The 20,867-nt window shown below is 34.9% G+C and overlaps 1 protein-coding gene across 2 annotated transcripts in view; it reads right to left on the bottom strand.

Moving 5' to 3' along the window:
* Positions 1-20,867, bottom strand: part of Dnaaf3 (Dynein axonemal assembly factor 3) — a 223,732-nt gene that overhangs the window by 94,462 nt on the left and 108,403 nt on the right. For both annotated transcript variants that reach the window (XM_090410152.1, XM_090410151.1), the window contains exon 8: positions 15,496-15,578. In XM_090410152.1, the coding sequence (XP_090266278.1) occupies positions 15,496-15,578 (83 nt within the window). The remainder of the gene's footprint in view (positions 1-15,495; positions 15,579-20,867) is intronic.

Below are 20,867 nucleotides of genomic sequence, written 5' to 3'. Positions count from 1 at the left end.
ATATCAGGCACAATATTAGAAAGTTGAATTCTCATATTTGGTGTAGCGTCGAGCCTGTTCCTGCGCTTTGATTTGGTTGCAGCATAATATGAAAATCCTGCCTCGCATAAACATGTCATTGTAAAAGGAAGTAAAACAAGAATAGTTTTTTACATAGTTTTGACATGCTGGGGTACTCTTCTGTTAAATTTGTCCAGAAATCATTTATTGGCAGTTCCTTGTATTTTTGTTTTAAATCAGAGTCACTAATTAAGTCACTTAGATTCTCATAGTCACTTGCGCTGAAGCCTACTGGCTTAGCTAATTTTTGGAAAATATTGCAAAAGGGTTGATTGCAAGTCATGCAAGTGTTCTAAAATTACGTTAGATATTTCTTCATTTACTTTTGAATTTATCTCAGTCAAAAATTCATGCAAGGTGGGAAAACAATCAAAATTAATCTGTTCAACTGTAGAAATCCAGAATTGCAACTTCCTATCAAAAGATGCAATTTTATCTCTTGTATTAAAAATTGTAATATTCTTTCCTTGTAATGATAAGTTAATTTCATTGCACTTTGTAAAAATATCTGCCAGATACGCAAGACTCATCAACCATGAAGAATTTCTTAATAATTCAATAAAATTTTGTCCTAAATTATGTGACATCAAGAAGACCATTAACTCACTACAAAGTTCAAAAAGCCTCAATAATGCTTTTCCTTTGGATAGCCATCTCACTTCAGTATGTAATAAAAGTGCGTTATGTGCACTACCCATTTCATCGCACAAAATTTTAAATAATCTGGAGTGAAGTGGTCGAGATTTTACATAGTTGATCATTTTTACGGCTTCATCCAAAATAGTTTTTAAATATGTAAGAATTCTTTTTGTTACCAGTGCTCGTCTATGCAAAACACAATGACTTTTGGTGGCTCTTGTGGCTATTTGCAGTATATGTGTCAATACACTTCTCCCAACTGATTTCCTGTTTTGTAATATAATTATTAATACAGCTGAATATATCTTCTCCGGTAGTTTTTTCTTATAGATATTCGCACACGAGTAAATCTTCTTTAATACTTTTATCAAATATGTAACGAACAAACACTAGTAATACAGCGAGTCCTGCAACATCTGTAGATTCATCCATTTGCAATGAATATTCACTGCAAAGTCTAAGTCGATGAATTCTCTTTTTCTATGTCAGCAGAAAGATCTTTGATGCGGCGTGAAACAGTATCATTTGATAATTGTACTGCATCTATTTTTTTAGCAACCTGCTCGTTTAACATGGATGATACAATGTCTTTCACACAAGGCTTAATTAGCGTCTCACCAATTGTATGAGCTTTACCATGAAGTGCAATGCGGTAACTCACGCGAAAAGACGCCTCTGTTGCATTTTCAGTTGTAGCAATTGTAGCCATTTGAAGTTTAGATTTTTCAAGCGAGTCACGTCGTCTCTTAAAAAAAATGTATATCTTTTCCTTTGTAATCAGTGTGTTTTGTTTCGAAGTGCCTACGAAGTTTAGCTGGAGCAAAAGAACTGCTTACTAGTATTTCATTACATAAAACACACATTGCATCAGGAGCATGTGTATTGCCAATACACGTAAATCCATAATTTAAATAACTTTCATGGTACTTCTGTTTTGGTCTGTTCTTAGATGACTCTTGTTCTTTAATATTAGCTTTTGAAGAAACCGCAGTTTGCAATTCCATATCTTCTCTAATCATACGAGTAGATGTGTCAGCAGAAGTACTTGTTCCTCCTTGTGTTAAAGTTCCTGTCTTTAAACAAGGATCCATGGGTATTTTTTCAATAATATTCAAATTCCAATATTTGTCAGAGCCATAATAAAAACAAATAGAATTGTGTTATAAAAGGTAACTTTAGTATGAAAAACAATAAGATTATAAATAAGAAATGTCGCATAATATAAAAGTAAATGAATAATGCAAAATAGTAAAAAAAGACTGCAACACTCAAAAGTAAACTTGTAAGAAAAGTACTAAACCGTATCAAATAATGTAAAAGCAATTGTAATAAGAATGATTTGATAAAATGTTCAGTAATAAAAAATAAACAGTTCGAAATAAATCAGATATTAATTATAAAATTAGTTTAAAGAGTAAGAAGAATTCTTTTTTAAGAGCCGCCTCGCCTACTCCTTATATACGGAAATAAAAAGGCATCAGCTGATTTCTTTTTTTCTGAGGGCCCGGTCCAAACAAATTTACTTGTAAATACTTTCCGAAAGTTTTTAAAGTTCATACATTAACATAAGTATTAATAATTAATTATTGCATAATCATAAAGAGTATTAGTACACTTATGTATAGGGTGTGGCATGTTGACAAATATAAATTGCATTTAAATTAGTTATCAATCACTGGACTAATGAAATCTTGTGGCATGTCGTAGTTTCTTTGGGCAAACATCATTAAATTAATTTGTGCTGATTTTCATTGACGTATCCCATTCTGATCACCAAATATATTTATAATATTATTATAAGTACTTACGAGTGAATGCAGACTTTTTCTCCTGTGTGCTGGTAGTTTCCACCTCCTTTTGTACATCCTGGAGATCTTTGTAGGCTTGAGGTGGATGACTCACTATCTGCTCCGTCATAAACGCCTTCAATAAGAGATTTCTTAATACCAAAATTAAACAAAGTGCCTTGTCTCTTATTCATATTAGATTTTAACTCTGTATTCCTATTACTTTTAAAAAAATCATGGCACTCCGGTTTCAGAACAAGCACTTACACACTGCAATAAGAACTTGCAAAGAAAGTATTCAGTAGTAATAGATTTGAGAACCAGATACAGACTACCTTGATCTTCAATTTCAGTGGAAAAATTTTCTTTATACTTCCTTGCTGATTGGTCACTAACATTTGCAATGCAGATGTTATTTCGTTCAGTTTTGAGAACATGCCGCCCATCATCGTAATCGGCTTGCAGGCAATATTTATGATCGGTCATAAACGGCGGTATTCTCTTTCCCGATTGTTGAAAGATTTCAATGTGTGAAAATTAACGATAATTCATGAATATTTCCATATTTAAAAATATACTGCCTGGTCACTGACATTTGCTACACAGATGTCATTTCCTTCAGTTTTGAGAACGGAGGATATGACACCAATTGTTGTAATGAGCTTGCAGGCAATTTTTATGACCCGTCATAAACAGCGGCATTCCCTTTCCCAAATGTTGGAAGGTTCGATGTGTGAAAATTAATGACACACAGATGTTATTAGGTGTTGTGGGTCTGAGCTTTTCGACATATTCACGAATATTATTCTCCTGAGAATATTTTTACTATAAAATATTTATTCATGAAAAATGCTTAGAAAACTAAAATGACAAATTTCAGAACTTCCCGTGGAACACCTATTCACCTACTGCGGAACACTAGTGTTCCACGGAACACAGTTTGAGAAACCCTGGTTTAATTGATCGTCATATGGATTCCAGTTAGAATCCGGTGAATTGATTTCGTTTTCATCGTCATCAGTGTCCTACAACAGATCATCTTCCATACCATCCATAAGATTAAAAATACCACACTTTTTTAAATGATTTTATTACAATCTCTACTTTTACTTTATTCCATGCTTTGATTACAAAATTGCACAACATATTAAGTGATGCAGCATGCATAGATCCACCATTTGTACATGATTTTTCACCAGTTCAACATCCAATTATTCCACATTTCTCACATGTGATCTTTAAACGGTTTGTTCTAGCAGTCGTCTAGTGGTTGCAACATAGAAGTTAAACCACCTGGTATAACAGCAATTTTTGTGTTATTTTTTTCAAGAAGACGTAGTATTCTCAGTTGAATGACTACGAAACATATCCCATACTAATAAATTGTGTTTCTTCATTATACCACTGGTCGTGTGTTCCACCCATTATTTATCCATAATTTCACACCATTTTCTCTTAGGTTTAGTTTTACGTTTGAAGATGATCATTGGATTTAACTTGGTTCCATCAGCCAAACATGGAACACAACCATAATGTTTTTTCATGACCTGTACTTCGAACTAGCACACTCTTACTACCATTAGACTCCACTGTTTTATTGCTTATCATATCAAAGCTCATAGGAGTTTCATCCAAATTTCCAATATTTGACAATAGAAATTTATGTTCTTGTCTCAACTGAATAATAAATTTATGGAAACTGGTAAGTTTGTGGTTAAGATCTGCTGGTAGTTTTTGAGCAATTTTCGTTTTTTGTCGTATTACCAGATTTTGTCAGTTCATAAAATGATTATACCATCCTGAAGTAGCTTGAAATTCTATACTTTCATCTGGATTCAATCTTGACCATTTTAGTGCATATGATCTAATCATATTTCTTGTAAAAAAAGATAACTATTCTGCCTTTGTTTGAATACCCATTCTGCAACATGATTTTCAAGTTGCGGCCATTGGGTGATCCCGGTTCTCATCGCACATTTTTTCTTTGTCAATTTTTTTTAAATATCTTCTTTCTTCCTCCATTCTCTTACCATCTTCTTGGTTATGTCAAACTTTCTTGCAGCAGCACAGTTATTAGTTTGCTTTGCCATTTCATAACAAATTAAGTTTAATCCTTTATCCAAGTGTAAGCAAACAAAGTTTGTGCCTAAGGTATTAAGTGCAAACTTCAGGACTGAGGCAACTCGTAGTAAAGGTGGACCATGCTCTCATCACACCTTGTCTCAGTATCTCCCATAATGCAAAGCACATCTCCTTGCGGACATGTATAATGCTATGCATTAAGGGAAGGGCCACTACCCAGATCCTTGGATAAAGGATTAAACTAAATTTATTATAGTCTAACCAAGTGGAAAATAAACTTACAACATCCTTCTCTAAATCCAGAGTAATTTAATAATAAGGTGGTAAACCTTTTGGCAACTCTTTTAAGTAAATATGACCTCTCCATTGCTTCTGCCTTAGTAACACCACTTCTCGGTCTTGCTCCCACTGACGCGACCTCAGTAAAGGTTGAAGCCAGTCTGGGTAGTGGCCCTTCCCTTAATGCATAGCATTATACATGTCCACAAGGAAATGTGCTTTGCATTATGGAAGATACTGAGACAAGGAGTGATGAGAGCTTGGTCCACCTTTACTACTAGTTGCCTCAGTCCTCAAGATACTTCAGGCGCAAACTTTGCTTACACTTGGATAAAGGTTAAACTAAATTTATTATAGTCTAACCAAGTGAAAATAAACTTCCAGCATCTTTGCCATTTCAATTACCCTTATTTTAAATTGAGCTTCATACTTTCTTCGTTTTTTTTGCTAGTTCCATGATTTTAAATGATAACAATTTTAATAATCCTAAAATTTAAAAAAATGCAAAATTAATAATTGATTAAAATTGGAGCTAATCACTTTTAATTAGGGTAATTCACATAAATACTAAATCTACGCATTGCAAAAAAATAACGGATATGCATAGATATAAAAATAATGGATATAACAACAATACCTAACGTTGCATTAATACAAGAAAGAAGAAAGTGGGGGATCATCTTATACAACCGATATAAGCTTAAAACCTAAACATAGCCTAAAATTTAGGCCTCGTCTTATACGTGGAAATATATATATATATATATATTATTTTTTTTTTTAAGTACTGCATATACCTATGGGATTTTGGTTGGGACTTTTCACTAGTTTGTTATATATAGAGAGAGAATTTATTATAGTTGTATTTATTATATTAAAAGTAAACTGTAATATGTAAAAGAATCTCTTAAATCAGTATTTTTCTGTTATGGTCTCCTTTTCATGCTATTATTTCCAAGCACACAGATCAATATAAAGCTGAAATTAATAATACACAGGTATATAACACAGGTATATACCTGTGTATTATACCTGTGTTATACAGAAATATAACACAGGTAGCAAAGTGGACAGCTTTACAAGCATCTAATTTACTGACAGATTGTGTTGCAGGCTCAAATCCATAGTTGTTTTGTCAGTCTTTAAGTGACAGATGATTTTTATCACCACATATGAGATTGCCACCTTGCTTATTTAGAGGATTGAAATGACTTGAAACAGTACCATCCGCAGATTCAGTTAGATATACCTTCCTTCAGACAATATGGATAGAACTGCCATAAACATAAAAATTAGATATAGATTATGCAAACTGGTGCAAGTCCTATAAATATTTGTAAAAGCAAAACACTTAAACTAGAGGAAATCTTTAAAAAATGATCATAAATAAAAAATGATTTGTCTTCACATTTCAAAAATGCAAAAGATATATAGCAGCAGACATTAGTTTTCCAACATTATTTTCAACACCTAAGCTAAGATTTTCATCACTACACAACTTAAATGGGTAAGGTTTTATTTTTATTATAATCTCCACTGTTGCCACTCTGTTTGCAACAGAGTGGCAACAGTGGGGCATCACCATTTCTTAGAGTCAGTGTTAACTTTATTATTAATATTATTATTATTTATCACCTCGAGGGAGTCCAAAGACTCATCGAAGATGGGCATCTACTCTACAACTCTGTCTCCAACACTCACAATCCACCAATGACATCTATTGCCGAACACCACAACTAGTATTTTCATAGACAATCACAAACATCTATGCCCACAGTGGGATTTGAACCTGCAGCCTTTTAGCTGGGGAGTGGTTAGCGTATAGCTGTGACTTCAGAGAAGATATGTTTAGAAAAAAAAAATTCTTTTATATACATATATATCCAATAATACTGACCATTTCATATTACAATATACTAATTATATTACTACATGACACAAGTTATTCCTGAAGAAATGTGAGTAACATAACAAAACATAAAATAAATTTGTATAATTAAAATTATTTGGGTATTTTTATCCATAATTTTTACATATCAAACATATATGTATTTCACAACTACTATATATGGCTGCATTCAAAAATCCCATGTGCATAGCTCTGACTTCAGAGAAGATATATTTAGAAAAAAAAATTATTTTATATACACATATATCCGAGGCACTTAAGGGTCAAAGCTATATAACTGAGAGGAGACTTCCACATAGTCTTTAAAGGAATGCAGAGAACTGATTAGGGCTTATGACACAATGAACAAGCCTCACCTTCTCCTGGCAATTTGGGGTTTGGCCGACCAAATTGTATCCTTATTGGCTTAAAACAAAATAAAAAATGATGGTACAACATGACAAAATTTCATGCCCACTGGGGCATCACCTGGTTAAACAAGGCCCCCCATTGTTTTCACCAGGGAACAAGGGCAAACAGCAAAAAGTCAGCTACTGGAACAAATCCTAAAATCTACCCATCACAAGAGTTCAAGATCGGTACTATCAATATAAGAAGCCTGAATGGCAAAGTAATGGAGCTAGCTGAGGAATTGGATAAGTACCAAAAAAGGCAAAGACTGGTGAGATCTTTCTGAGCAATAAATACATGATGGTATATTCAGGCAATGACAATCAAGGAAAAGGAGTAGCCCTAGTATTCTACAAACATCAGGCTAATCTTCTTGAATGGCAGACAGTCTCAAGTAGAGTGATGTGGGCAGATATCAGAATGGAGAACTGGACAATGAGACTAATTTGTGCTTATGGTTCCACAGAAGGTTCTACTAAGGTAGAAGTGGAGGAATTTTTTGAGACTTTAGAGAAAGCAACTGGCACAATGATAAAGGAAAAGTTAGTCCTTGTTAGGGATCTAAATAGCGGAGCAGGAAATGATTGTCAGACATACAACAATATTTTGGGAAAATTTGGAGAAAAAAGCAAAGCTAATAATAATGGCAAATACCTGTTGATTTTAATAAATTTAGTTTAATCCTTTATCCAAGTGTGGGCAAACAAAGTTAGCGCCTGAAAATATCTTTAGGACTGGGGTAAGGTAGTACAACACTGGGTAACTTGCAGCAAAGGTGGAGCAAGCTAACATCACTCCTATCTCGGTATCTCCCATAATGCAAAACACATCTCCTTGCAGATATGTATAGTGTTATGCATTAAGGGAAGGGCCACTACCCAGACTAGTTTCGACCTTTATTGAGGTCTCTTCAGTGGGAGTCAGGCCCAGAGGTAGAGAAACCAGGGCGAAAGATGTTGAAAGTTTATTTTTCACTTGGTTAGACTATAATAAATTTAGTTTAATCCTTGCACACTTGGATAAAGGATTAAACTAAATTTATTATAGTCTAACCAAGTGAAAAATAAACTTTCAACATCTTTCTCTAAATCCAGAGTAATTTAATAAAAAGGTGGCACACCGTTTGGCAACTCCTATAGGTAAAGATGACCTGCAGTTGCTTCTGCCTGGTTTCTCCACCTCTGGACCTGGCTCGCACTGAAGAGACCTCAATAAAAGTCGAAACTAGTCTGGATAGTGGCCCTTCCCTTAATGTATAACATCATACATATCTGCAAGGACACCCCAGTCCTGAAGATATTTTCAGGCATAAACTTTGTTTGCTCACACTTGAATAAAAGATTAAACTAAATTTATTATAGTCTAACCAAGTGAAAAATAAACTTTCAACACCTATTGGACATGGACTGGTTATTACTAACACAATGTTCCAACATAAAAATGTGCAAATTCACATGGAGAGAAGAGGTAAGAAATAAGGAAGGTCTCATTGACTATGCTGTTGTTGGTAGTGATGCTTTTCCCCTGCTGCTTGACACTGGAGTGTACAAAGGATTTGAAATTGGAAGTGATCACTAGTTAGTCTTGAGCAGGATAAAACTGAATTTCATATTGAAAAGAAGAACATGTAAGAAAGTTTTAAAGTAAATAAAAGTTGAGCAGCTCGCAGAGGTGAACTGTAGACTAAAATACACAAGCATTATTCAAGAAAAAATGAAAAAGTTTGAGAACAGGAACCAAACCTTGGAGACTCAGTGGCAAGCCCTGAAGAAAACACTGATTGAATCAGCCAGAGAGGCATGTGGTGAGGTTATTTGTAAGGATAGAAAAATCAGAACTCCATGGTGGACACAGGAAGTTAAAGAGGCAGTAAAAGAAAAGAAGAAAGTATATCAACAATTCCTGGCAAATAAGTCAGCTTGTGCTCTTAGAGAATACAGAGACAAATGTAAGAAAGCTAAACACTCTGTAAAACTAGTTAAACAAAAGTAATGGGGGACTTTGGTAAGAACATGTCCAAATATGACAAATAAGAAAATAAATATCAAGAAGGTGGCAAGTTATTCTAGAGGTTGTTGAAGCTCAGAAATTGAGCAAAGAGTGCTGTAACAAGAATTATAGATGCTAAAAATGACATGAAAATAGGAGAAAAAAGATATCCTTGAAGAATGGAATAATTAGCTTGAAAAATTACTAAATGAAGAAGCAGTGATGGTACAGTGGTAAAAAAACACTGACCAGGTATGTAGTCAGGAATACATATCCATACTTGAAGTAGAAAAAGCCAAGAAAAACCTGAAATGGGAAAAGGCAGCAGGAGTAGATGATATTCGTGAATATTCGGGTTTGTGTTCGTCCGGTTCAGACCCATCATATGTGTGCAAAGATGTCTACATGTGTAAGGCAATAGAGAAGAATAGAGATCTGCATGATGTCCAACTGTGTCAGGCAGATTGCAAACAAGAGTATACAAAAGAACATGCAGGTAGATTATTATGTCTGCACAAGAATGCTAGGAGTATCAGAAACAAATTAGTAGAGTTTGTTGCCTTAGTCAATATGTTGCAACCTAAGATTGTAGGAATTAGTGAGACCTGGCTATCTGAATCAGACGTGCTAACTGGTATTGAGTGTCATGGGTACAGTATTTTTAGGAAGGAGGGGGTGTACTGCTAATGATATTGGATGACTTAAATCCAGTTAGAGTTGAGACCTATGAATGTAGTAATACTACTAACAATATTACATGTGGCAATGAGTTTGAAGCCATCTGGTGTGAGGTGGAATCTAACAAGACAAATTACGTAGTGGGGTGTTGTTACAGATCTGGTGGATTGGTTGCTGGTGATGAAGAAATGCATCACCAAATAGAACAGGTGAGCACGAAAAGAGTAATCATAATGGGAGACTTCAATTATCCAAATATTGATTGGATAGCAGTAGAATCTCATCAGAAGAATGAAAATGCATTTATTGAGCTGTTGTGGGACAACTTCCTCAAGCAGCATGTGACAGAAGGAACTCGAAGTCAAAGAGTGTTAGATTTGATTATAGTGTCAGAGGGCATTTCAGTTAAAGACGTAACTATTCTGCCTCCAGTTGGTGATAGTGATCATGTGGTACTCACTTGGGAAGTGACTAAGTTTATGAATTTTCCATTTAGAAAAGGTTACATGCTGAACTATAAAGCAGGAAATTATGACCAACTGAGGAGTATACTGAGTTCAATGGAATGGGATCGGTTGCTCGATGGAAAGAATATAGACAGTGCATGGGAAGCATTTAAACAATACTTAAATGATGCAATATCAGAATGTGTTCCGAGAGCTTAAAGAATAAATAGAATAGGAGTCAAGTGGATGTGTAATCTTATTAAGCAAGAGATTCGAAAGAAAAGGACGATGTGGAAGGAATACCGTTTGCATAAGGATGACGTTCGTTATGAAAGTTATAAGCAGCATGCTAGAATAGTCATAACTGTTGTACAGAAAGCAAAGTCTGATTATGAAAAGGCTCTGCGTGCTAAAGACGATCCACAAGAATTCTATCGATATGCTGCAAGTAAAAGAAAGAATGAATACGAAAGAATAACTCTTCTAAATCCAGATGGCATGAGGGTTACAGATGCAGGAGAGGTTGTTCAGTTAATGAGTGCCCATTTCGTCAAAAGCTATCAACCTGGTGAATGCAACATTGAGTTCACTGTTACCTCTTTACTAGATGAAGAAACACAGGTGGTGAGGCCGAGGTATTAGAGCTGTTGCACAAACTGAATAAGAATTCATCAATAGGGACTGATGGAAAACAGCAAGTGTACTAAAACAGTGTTCAGCTGAACTGGTCATTCCTTTGACCAGAATGTTTAATATGAGTCTCAGAACAGGGAAGATTCCACAGGAAAGGAAGGAATGTATGGTAATTCCATTGCACAAGGGTTGTACAAAGACCAATGTATCCAACTATCAACCAATTAGTATCTCAAGAGTTGTGATGAAGATTTTGGAAAACTTGGTTAGGGCTCACATTCAGAAATGGGTTGACAGTGAATATCTACTTTGCAATGAACAACATGGGTTTACTAAGGGAAGGTCATGTTTTAGCAACTTGCTCACATTCTATAATAATGTTACAACTGAATTAGACAAGGGGAATGGATACACCATGATACATTTGGATTTTGCTAAGGCTTTTGGCAGAATACAGCATGGCAGACTGCTGCATAAATTGGACAAAATGGGTTTGTGTTATACAATATTAGCATGGATAAGAGGATGGCTGACTGACAGATATCAAAAAGTGGTATACGGGGGATCTGAGTCTGCAAAGTTTAAAGACTTAAAACAGCTTGGGCTTATGCAGAAGGATATAAAAGTTCTTTCCTTGAGGGCCCTACAATGATAACTAGAACAGGCATAGGGTAAAACACTTGTAAAGGCTTAGGCCTATATCAAGTCTGGACGTGATGTCAGAGTAGTACTGCTCATAACCAGTACAAAGATTAATAAAAAAAAATAAAATAAATAAATAACAAGAGATGTACCACAAGGATTAGTGCTTGGTCCACTGTTATTCAATCTGTACATTAATGATATTGGGAAGGATTTGACAAGTGACATGCAGTTATTTGCTGATGATGCAAAGATAGGTAAGGTAATCAGGAATTCTGCTGATATGCAGATTGATTTGTATAGGCTGGAATTGTGAGCATGGGAAAATGGGTGTCAGTTCAATGTCAGTAAATGTCAAGTCATTCACTTCGGCATGATTAGATATCCAATGTTGTATTATATTGGTGGGATTAGGCTAGAAGAAACTGATGAGGCTAGGGATTATGGAGTATTAATAGATAGGAAGTTGAAGTTTAGGGGCCATGTGGCAAAGATTGCAAATACAACTTAAAAAATAATTGCAATGCTAAAACGAACGTTCACATGTAAAGATAAGCATGTTATTTTGCCTCTTTACAAGGCCTTGATAAAACCTCACTTGGACTATTGTGTGCAGGTTTGGTTTCCATTGTAATTCTGATATATGGAGAGAGTACAAAGGAGAGTGTTAAAAATGGTATCAGGATTGTAGAATACTGATTATGAAGACAGATTGAGAATTTGTAAACTGCAGCCACTAGCAAACAGGAGAAAGAGGGGTGATATGATTGAGACTTACAAACTTCTGAAAGGGTCATACAGGATTTCAATTGATGGAATTTTTCAATTTATGGAGGGTGAGGAAAGGACGAGAGAGGCATCCTTGGAAGCTGAGAATGAAGGCTGCCAAGACGGGTGTGAGGGCTAGATTTTTCTCTCAGAGGGCGGTGCGTGATTGGAATGGATTGCCATTGGATGTTGTGAGTGTAAGCAGTGTGAATGAATTCAAGAATGAGTATAATAGCTGGTGTATGTAGTATGTGGCCTCCCTCGATGAGTCTCAGACTCCCTGGATATAATAATGGAATTAAATCATGTAAAATATTCTTTATTCGTAGAACTTTTGCCTGAGTATCACAGGCATCATCAGTACAGGTACATGAGTTAATTCCATTATTATAATAGTAAGTAATATGTCTACTCACTTTCAGTAAGGAAATATCCTTACTGAAACTTATATCGAGACTTCAAGGAGAGTCTACATCCAAACAATGTGTTAGATATAGTAAAGTATTAGTTAAGAAGGTGAAATGCATTAACAGAATAATATTCCTAAAGCACTGTAAGATGGCTCAGGTTATTCCTACCTGCTGTAAACTAAAAGAAGTTTTTTAAGTCTCAAAGAGCCCATTGGATTTATTTAAACGGCACTAGGTCACTGTTAAATTATCAGCTACAAGAAGCAAAGAAATCTCTTGCCCTTTCGAACAAAGAAATAGTATATATCAAGAACACTATAGAACCAGTATTAGAGACTGAAAATTTTAACACCATTTTATGCATATCATCGATGTCATACCAAAAGGTTTTTAATGCTTCCCATGATAGATTAAAACACAAGTTTGATTCACTGATGAGACACCCCAAATCTAGCAATATTGTCAGTGATACAGATAGAGTAGTGATCAATGTGTCTCCGGCCAGCCGCTAACAGACAGCAAACGTTTTGTTCTGTCCAAAGGTCATAATTTTGCCGTTGCTTCGAATAAGGTACCCATAATAGATTTTTTCCATAGCATAGACAGAGGTATTCAATTCTTACCCCAAAAAACAGCTAACAGGAGAAGATTTGAGTGTGCAAAAATTCTTTTTAATGCCAAGCCTCCTTGGCCGAACCTATCATACACTGAACAAAAAGCACTGAAATCGCTGAAAAATAACAAGAACCTAATTATTATGAAAGCTGACAAAGGGAAGGCTGTAGTCATTCAAGACAGAAGAGAATACAAAAGAAAAATGTCACTGTTACTCTGCAACTATTCGACTTATAGGACCCTCACTTCAGATCCTACAGGTAGCCAAATAAAAAGACTTAATGCTCTTATAGAAAAAATATCGATATGGGATGAAGATAAAAAGAAAACACTAAAGACCTCCTACGGGTTCCCACTGAAATTATATGGTCTTCCAAAAGTACATAAGCCAGGAATTCCATTAAGACCTGTTGTAGACTGTAGAGGTTGTCCCACTTACAAAATATGAAAATCTCTGTCAAATTTACTCACTTCTTCAACTAGAAGAACTGCTACGTATATAAAAAATTCTGTGGATTTCAGAAATAAAATTTCTGATCTGCATCTAGATGATTCGGAGATTATGATTAGTCTAAATGTTGTTTCACTATTTACAAATGTTCCGTTGGTGGACAACATTGACTGCTATTGCCAACTACTTCATGGAACACTTCGAACAACGTATCTTTGACAACATTACACCCAGACCTAACCTTTGGTTCAGATATGTGGATGGCATTTTTGGCATATGGAAGGGTGCTTCGGACAACAGTTTCTCTCAAAAATAAATGCACTTCATCCAAGGATCCAGTTCACCCTAGAAGTAGAAGTAAATAAGCAGTTAGCTTATTTACTTTGCCATTTACTTCTTAATTTTTCACCAACCAGATGGTAACCTACAATTCATAGTCTATAGGAAGGAGATTCATACGGGCCAGTACATCCATGCTGAATCACCATCCCAGTCAAAAGGCAGGTACTATAAAAACACGGTTCATAGAGCCCACTCCTTTTGTTCTTCAGAAGAACTATTACAAAAAGAATTACAATATATTAATTCCTCCTTCATATCCAATGGTTATAAGAATTCTTTCATAAAACGAGCTTTAAGTAGTCATGCTTCAGCATCATCTTCAAATACAGAAGAACCTACACGTATACCTATTCCCTATGTGCAAGGCATTAGCGAATGCATAGCTAAAGTGTTAAAACCACTAAATATTTTTGTGGCCATTCTAAAAATCTCCATATTCCTCATATCTCCAAAGGACAAGCTCCCACATCTCAGCTATCCAGGTGTCTACCAGATTCCCTGCTCTTGTGGGTTATCATATTTCAGACAAACAGGAAGATCTGCTCTGATCCGGTTAGAAGAACACAAGTTGTACATCCAGTACCTTGAACCCGAACGGTCTGGACTTGCAGATCATGCCATCAACACTACACATAGAGTTCAGTGGAACAAGACAAAAGTCATTCACAAAAGTCGGTTCCTCCTAATGGAATGGCTTTACAAAGAAACATGTGAAACGTTACTTCACTCCCCTAACCTAAAGGGGAGTGAAATAACGATCCGATGGTCTACGTCTTTCCCCCTTGTGGGAGATAGTACTCTATAAATCAGCAAATCTTTCCTAACTTGTAATTGTACACACACACACACACACATATATATATATTAAAAAAATAATTTTAAAAAAAAATTTTTTAAATATATAAAATTTTTTTTTTTAAAAATAAATTTAGGAAATTTAACCTTGGCTACTTAGGTGGCGCTTTGTGAATATAACAGTTATTGTTTAATTAGCCTTTGTACCTGCACTGATGATGCCTGTGATACTCAGGTGAAAATTCTATGAATAAAAAATATTTTACATGAGTTAATTCTGTTATTATAATAGTAAGTAATATGTCTACTCAAGGTATTTCCTTACTGAAACTTAAGATCTGATAATGTTAGAGTCTTGACAGGTAACAAACTGATTTGGAGGAAAATTGTAGATAGGAAGTTAGTAATGATGTAAATTTTTCATGTAGTACTATCATATCCTGTACACCCCTTGAGGGTATATGCCAGGAATTTGATGATGATGACATATATATCCAATAATACTGACCATTTCATATCACAATATACTAATTATATTACTATACGTTGAATGGCAGCTTAACTCTTAAACACAACTTACCATTGTGCTGATATATTAAATGCCTCTACATCATTGTTTCTCCAAAATTTAAATATGGATTCTAGAGCATCAACTTCTTTGTACTAAAATGAAATAGTTTGAAAAGATTAAACCAGGATGTTATTTATTTGGATAACAAAATTTCAAGTTAAAGTAACTGAAGTTGGGCATAGACTAAACAGCATATGAAATAAAAAGAGATAATAAGGAGAGCTGACTTTACATGGTACTTTTATAGCGTGTTACTATAAAACATTGGCTGATTTGTCTAAAATTACATGATGCAGTCAACTCTCACTATATCAAACACCACTATAACAAATTTCTTGAATCCCAACCAAATCCCCATTGTTAGGATGCTATGCTAAAAGAAATTTGCTAGACAAAAATATTCACTACAGCAAATTATTCCTGTGGTCTCAACAAGTTTGTTTATAGAGAGAGTCAGCTGTATATGAACTGCCTTAAACAAAAACATTAGAAAAATGTTATACAAAGAATTACACAGGGAGTTATTTAATCATTAGTAGGACAAATACACAATCACAAATGTTAAACTCATTCACCAGCATCAGCAAACATCCAGCCTCATCAATGAAACTGACACTCAATGGGAAAAATATTATCAAGTGTCAAGATATAAATATCTTGGTTGCTGGCTTAATGAACAGTGGGATCCAGAAATAGATATAATGACAAGGATTGAAGTTGCACGGCAGTCCTTCATGAAAATGAGAACACTATTCTGCAATAAAGACCTAAACATGTAAGTCAGATGCCTAATGCTGAAATGCTACGTGTGGTCTATTCTGCTCTATGGAGTTGAAACATGGACATTGAAGGCGACAACCACCAAGCCTTTGAGATGTGGCTATACAGAAGAATGCTAAAGATATCATGGACAGAAAAAATTACCAATGAAGATGTCTTAAAATCCATTGGCAAAGCTAAACATCTTGTACAAATAATCAAGAAACGAAAAACATCATATCTTGGACACATCATGGGAAACAGCAAACCAACTTCTACAAACTATTTTGGTAGGAAGAATTGATGGCAAAGGAACTAGAGGAAGAAAAAGAATATCATGGTTTGACAACATCAAGAAGTGGACAGAAAAGAGCAGTGCACAACTGCTCAGATTAGCACAAGAGTGCAGTTTGTTCGCCAAGATGGTCGCTGACCTTCGATAGAAGATAGCACAATAAGAAGAAGATTCACTGACAAAGCACTCACAACTTATTATGGCAACTCATTCTCCCACTCTCCAAACAAGAAATTTATCCCTTGTTAACCACACTCTTACACAATTTCCATGAGTGGCACTTTGTTCCCTCCCTTCTTGTCATGGGCTGAAAAAATTTCTTCTGCTCTTTAGACACTTGCATGTTTCTATGATTGCTCTCTCTCTCTCTCTCTCTTATCCATCTATCAACAATTTTTTAAATCACAAATCTTCAATCTATTTTCTAAGGAAGCATTCTGCAGACCTGCCATATCACGGTCGCTTGCCTCTGGAATTATCTTCACCACTTCCTCATTTCCAAGGAACCCAAATTCATGCACAGTAGTTAAGATGTTAGCAGTATCAGAGCTTTATAAAGAGAGATAATAACTTTCTTATTCCTGCTTGTCAGCATGCTTAATATACAACTGATCTTAAGAGCATTTTATCCACTTCTGCAATATGCCCTCTGAACTCCAACTTCTTCCTATCAAACATTCACTTAAAATCTCTAGACTCACCAATTTTCTGCAGTTCATTTTCATCAAGGTAGTACATAGCTTATAACTTTTCATCCCAAAGTTCATAACCTTATATTAAATTGTCAGCTATTTAAATCATCCTGCAGGACTCTTCATTACTTTTATTAACTAGTGCTCAACCCAATTATGCATCATCAGCAAATATTCAATTTGCTGATGATGCAGATGAAAGTAATTTCCTCTATCATTAAAGTACAAATTAAATAATAGCAACCCAAGCACAGAGCCCTGCACCATGCTGCTAGTCACTCATCTTCTCCTGAATTCTATTCTTGGATATCTGCCCATCAGCCACCATTTTATACATATCACCAGCTTCATTCCAAATCATTCATTCCTACTTGCTCTAATTTATATATCAGAGGTCCATGAAGATTATCTGCTTGAACTGTTTTTGCAAAGTCCAGTAGTATCATTGTGTAGTCATTTTCTTATTCCAAATCAGCTCTCATCAAAAAAAGTTTCTTTGGATAAAAAGTGAGTAAATTACTAAGGCAAGACCTTTATGAAACTATCCCCCTCCCCCCAAAAAAGGGTATCATATCATCCACCAGTTCCTGAATTCTTCCTCTTACCAACTTCTCTAAAACCTTAACCATCATTAATAAAAAAAAAATAAATAAATAAAAATAAAAATAAATGACATTGAGTACTATGGACTATGTGGTTTATAGCAAATGGAATAAGAAAACAAAATGAAGGACAAAGAAATTAACTTGAAAGGTGTATAGGAAAATATAGAACAAGAAAACGAAATGAGTGAGGAAATATGATATTAAACTTTATGATGAGAAACCAGTTGAAAGACCAACTGGAAAATGGACATTGATTAGTCCAAATGGAAAACAAAAAGAGAAATAGATTACATTTTATCACCTCACATAAGAAGATTTAAAGATATTTCAGTCATCAGTCAAACTGGGCATAGGAAGTGATCACAGAATAGTTAGAGGGAAAATAGCAATAGAAGAAAAAATTACAGGATGAAATAGAATAAAAAAATATATGTAAAGATAAATAATAAAACATTAGTAGCCAACAAAAAATACCAAAAGAAGAAATTGCAAAAAAATTATACAATCAAAGAAATAAATGAAATGAATGAAAACAGAAATCTTCAAATGGATAAGGAAATGGAAAGGAAGGAAGGTAAGATAGTGCCTTTGCATAAGGGCGGTAGCAGACTGGAAGGGTCCAATTAGAGGCCAGTTTGTGTTTCATCAGTAGTTTGTTAAGATCTTGAAGAAATTAGTGAGGACCATATACAGCATTGTGAAGATGAACGTAATTTTATCTGTGAGTGTCAACATGGATTTGTCAAGGGGTACTCTTGCTTTAGTAATATGATTGCCTTTAATAATTAAGAGACAAGAGCAGTTGATGAGGGAAAGGCATATACTGCCATTTTTTTTTTTTTGGATTTTGCAAAGGCATTTCACAGGGTGCCACATGATAAGTTGATATTAAGTTACAGCATGTGGGTTTAGATGTCAGGTTAGTCCACTGAATTCAGGATTGGCCATCTGATAGGTATCATAGAGTTGTGTATGGTGGGGCAATATCAAGGAAGCAGAAGGTTACAAGTGGGTCCAATAGGGCTCAGTACTGGGACCTGTATTGTTAAACTTTTATATCAATGATATTGTCAGTGGATTGCAGAGGAATATTCAGTTGTTTGCAGATGATGTGAAGCTGGGAAGGGTTATTAGTAATAGTGCAGATGGCAGCCCTGCAAGAGGATTTGAATAAACTAGACAGATGGGCAAATGAATGGAAGTTTGGGATACATCGATATAAAGCTGCATACTTGATTGGAAGAGTTGTACTGGAGAAGGTAGGGGAGACAAGAAATCTGGGGGTGATGATTAATAGAAAACTGAAATTCAGGGAGCATATTGCAAAGGTGGTAAGGGTAACTCAGAGGATTGCGACAATACTGAGAAGGATGCTGACTTACAGAGATAAGAGTTATTGTTCAATCCACACTTCGACTACTGTTCTCAAATTTGGTCCCCAGAATTTGAAGGGGATAAATTAACTGTGGAAAGAGTACAGAGGCAGATAACAAAGATGGTTTTACAATGCCAGTTATGAGGATGGACTGGGGGAAGGTGGACTGCAGAGTTTGGTGAATAGAAGAAGAAGTGATATGATCGAGACTTTTAAACTGTTGAGAGGCAGTTACAGGGTTGACAATGGAGAGTTCTTTCACTTGGTGGAACATGGGAAGGAGCAAGAACAAGGGGCCATTCCTGGAAGTTATGAAAGGAAGGTGTGAGCAAGAGTGTGAGGAGTGGTTTCTTTGCATGGTGGTTGGTTGAACTGTGGAATGAATTGCCTGATATAGTGGTGGGATCAAGAACGGTCAGTGAGTTCAAGGAGTAGTATGATAGACTATGTTTCCTAGGAGAGGACCTCCCACGATGAGTCTTTTGTCTCCATGGAGGCCTGAATAATAATAATAATATAAGGGAAAATTATTTAAATTAAGGGGATATTAAATCCCACATTATTTTAAAACTGAATAAGAAACTCAAAGATTGGAATCAGAGAATTTCATGCCGAATATTTAAGTAACTTAATAAGGTAAAATATTAATCTTATCATTATAGAAAAAGCACACATGAGACTGCAAAAGATAAAATGGTTAAAAATAAATACTTCTCAGAGAAAACAATAAAATCTGTTGGAGAAAAGATAAGAGCTTGAAAATTTAATATCCCTCTTAATTTAAATTAAGAGGGATTTAATATCCCCTTAATTTAAATAATGTTTATATTGCCGAAATGAAGCCATTGGCTCTTTATAAATAAATAAAACTATCAGAAAAAATATTAAAGATGATAAAACGATAAAAGAAACAATATATAACAACAAAAATATGGAAGTACTGTGAAACAATCTCACTATAGGAAGAAAAATAACACTAGAAGGTGAAATGGGAAAGATATCAAAGATAAATAAAGCATAGTAGAAAGGGCTAGACAGTATTTTTCAAAATTGCATAACATTACAAGCACCATTGAAAACAGTATTACATGGAAGCCAGAACAAAAGAGTATCCCAGAAAAATACAAACTTTCAAAATAGAACAATCAATGAAAGATATGAAACATAATAAAATGCCAGGAGAAGATGGAATTACAATATAAATGATAAAAGCAGCAAGAGAAATATTAACAGAATTATTAACAATAAATTACATGATAACCACAATAATTAACTTTAATGAAATTAATGAACAGATATTTCGTACTGAAAATAACAGTACATCATCAGTGTGTAGAAACAAGCAAATCAAAGAAACAGGAATACAAGGTACATACAGCAGTCGGTGGTTTACCAAATAAAAACTGTTGCCACGTGCTAGATATTAATATTAAATAATAATATTACTAAAAACTATTTTTTTGATGGTTACATAAAATAAGAATCTCCGAAACTTTTGAGAGAGAGAGAGAGAGAAAGACAATCATTCCGATTCAGTCAAAATGTTAATGGAATTTAATGGTTACAACCTTAAAGAAATCCAGCAGATAATTGACTCATATCCAACACCTCAGGATTCTTCAACAGACCAGGGTTCCAATCCCTTATATTTCTGG

The sequence above is a fragment of the Typopeltis vanoorti genome, chromosome 20 (genome assembly GCF_054136105.1).
Source record: "Typopeltis vanoorti isolate ZY-2024b chromosome 20, IOZ_Tvanoo_1.0, whole genome shotgun sequence".
NCBI classification, from domain to species: Eukaryota; Metazoa; Arthropoda; class Arachnida; order Uropygi; family Thelyphonidae; genus Typopeltis; species Typopeltis vanoorti.
This window is presented reverse-complemented; position numbering and strand designations above follow the sequence as displayed.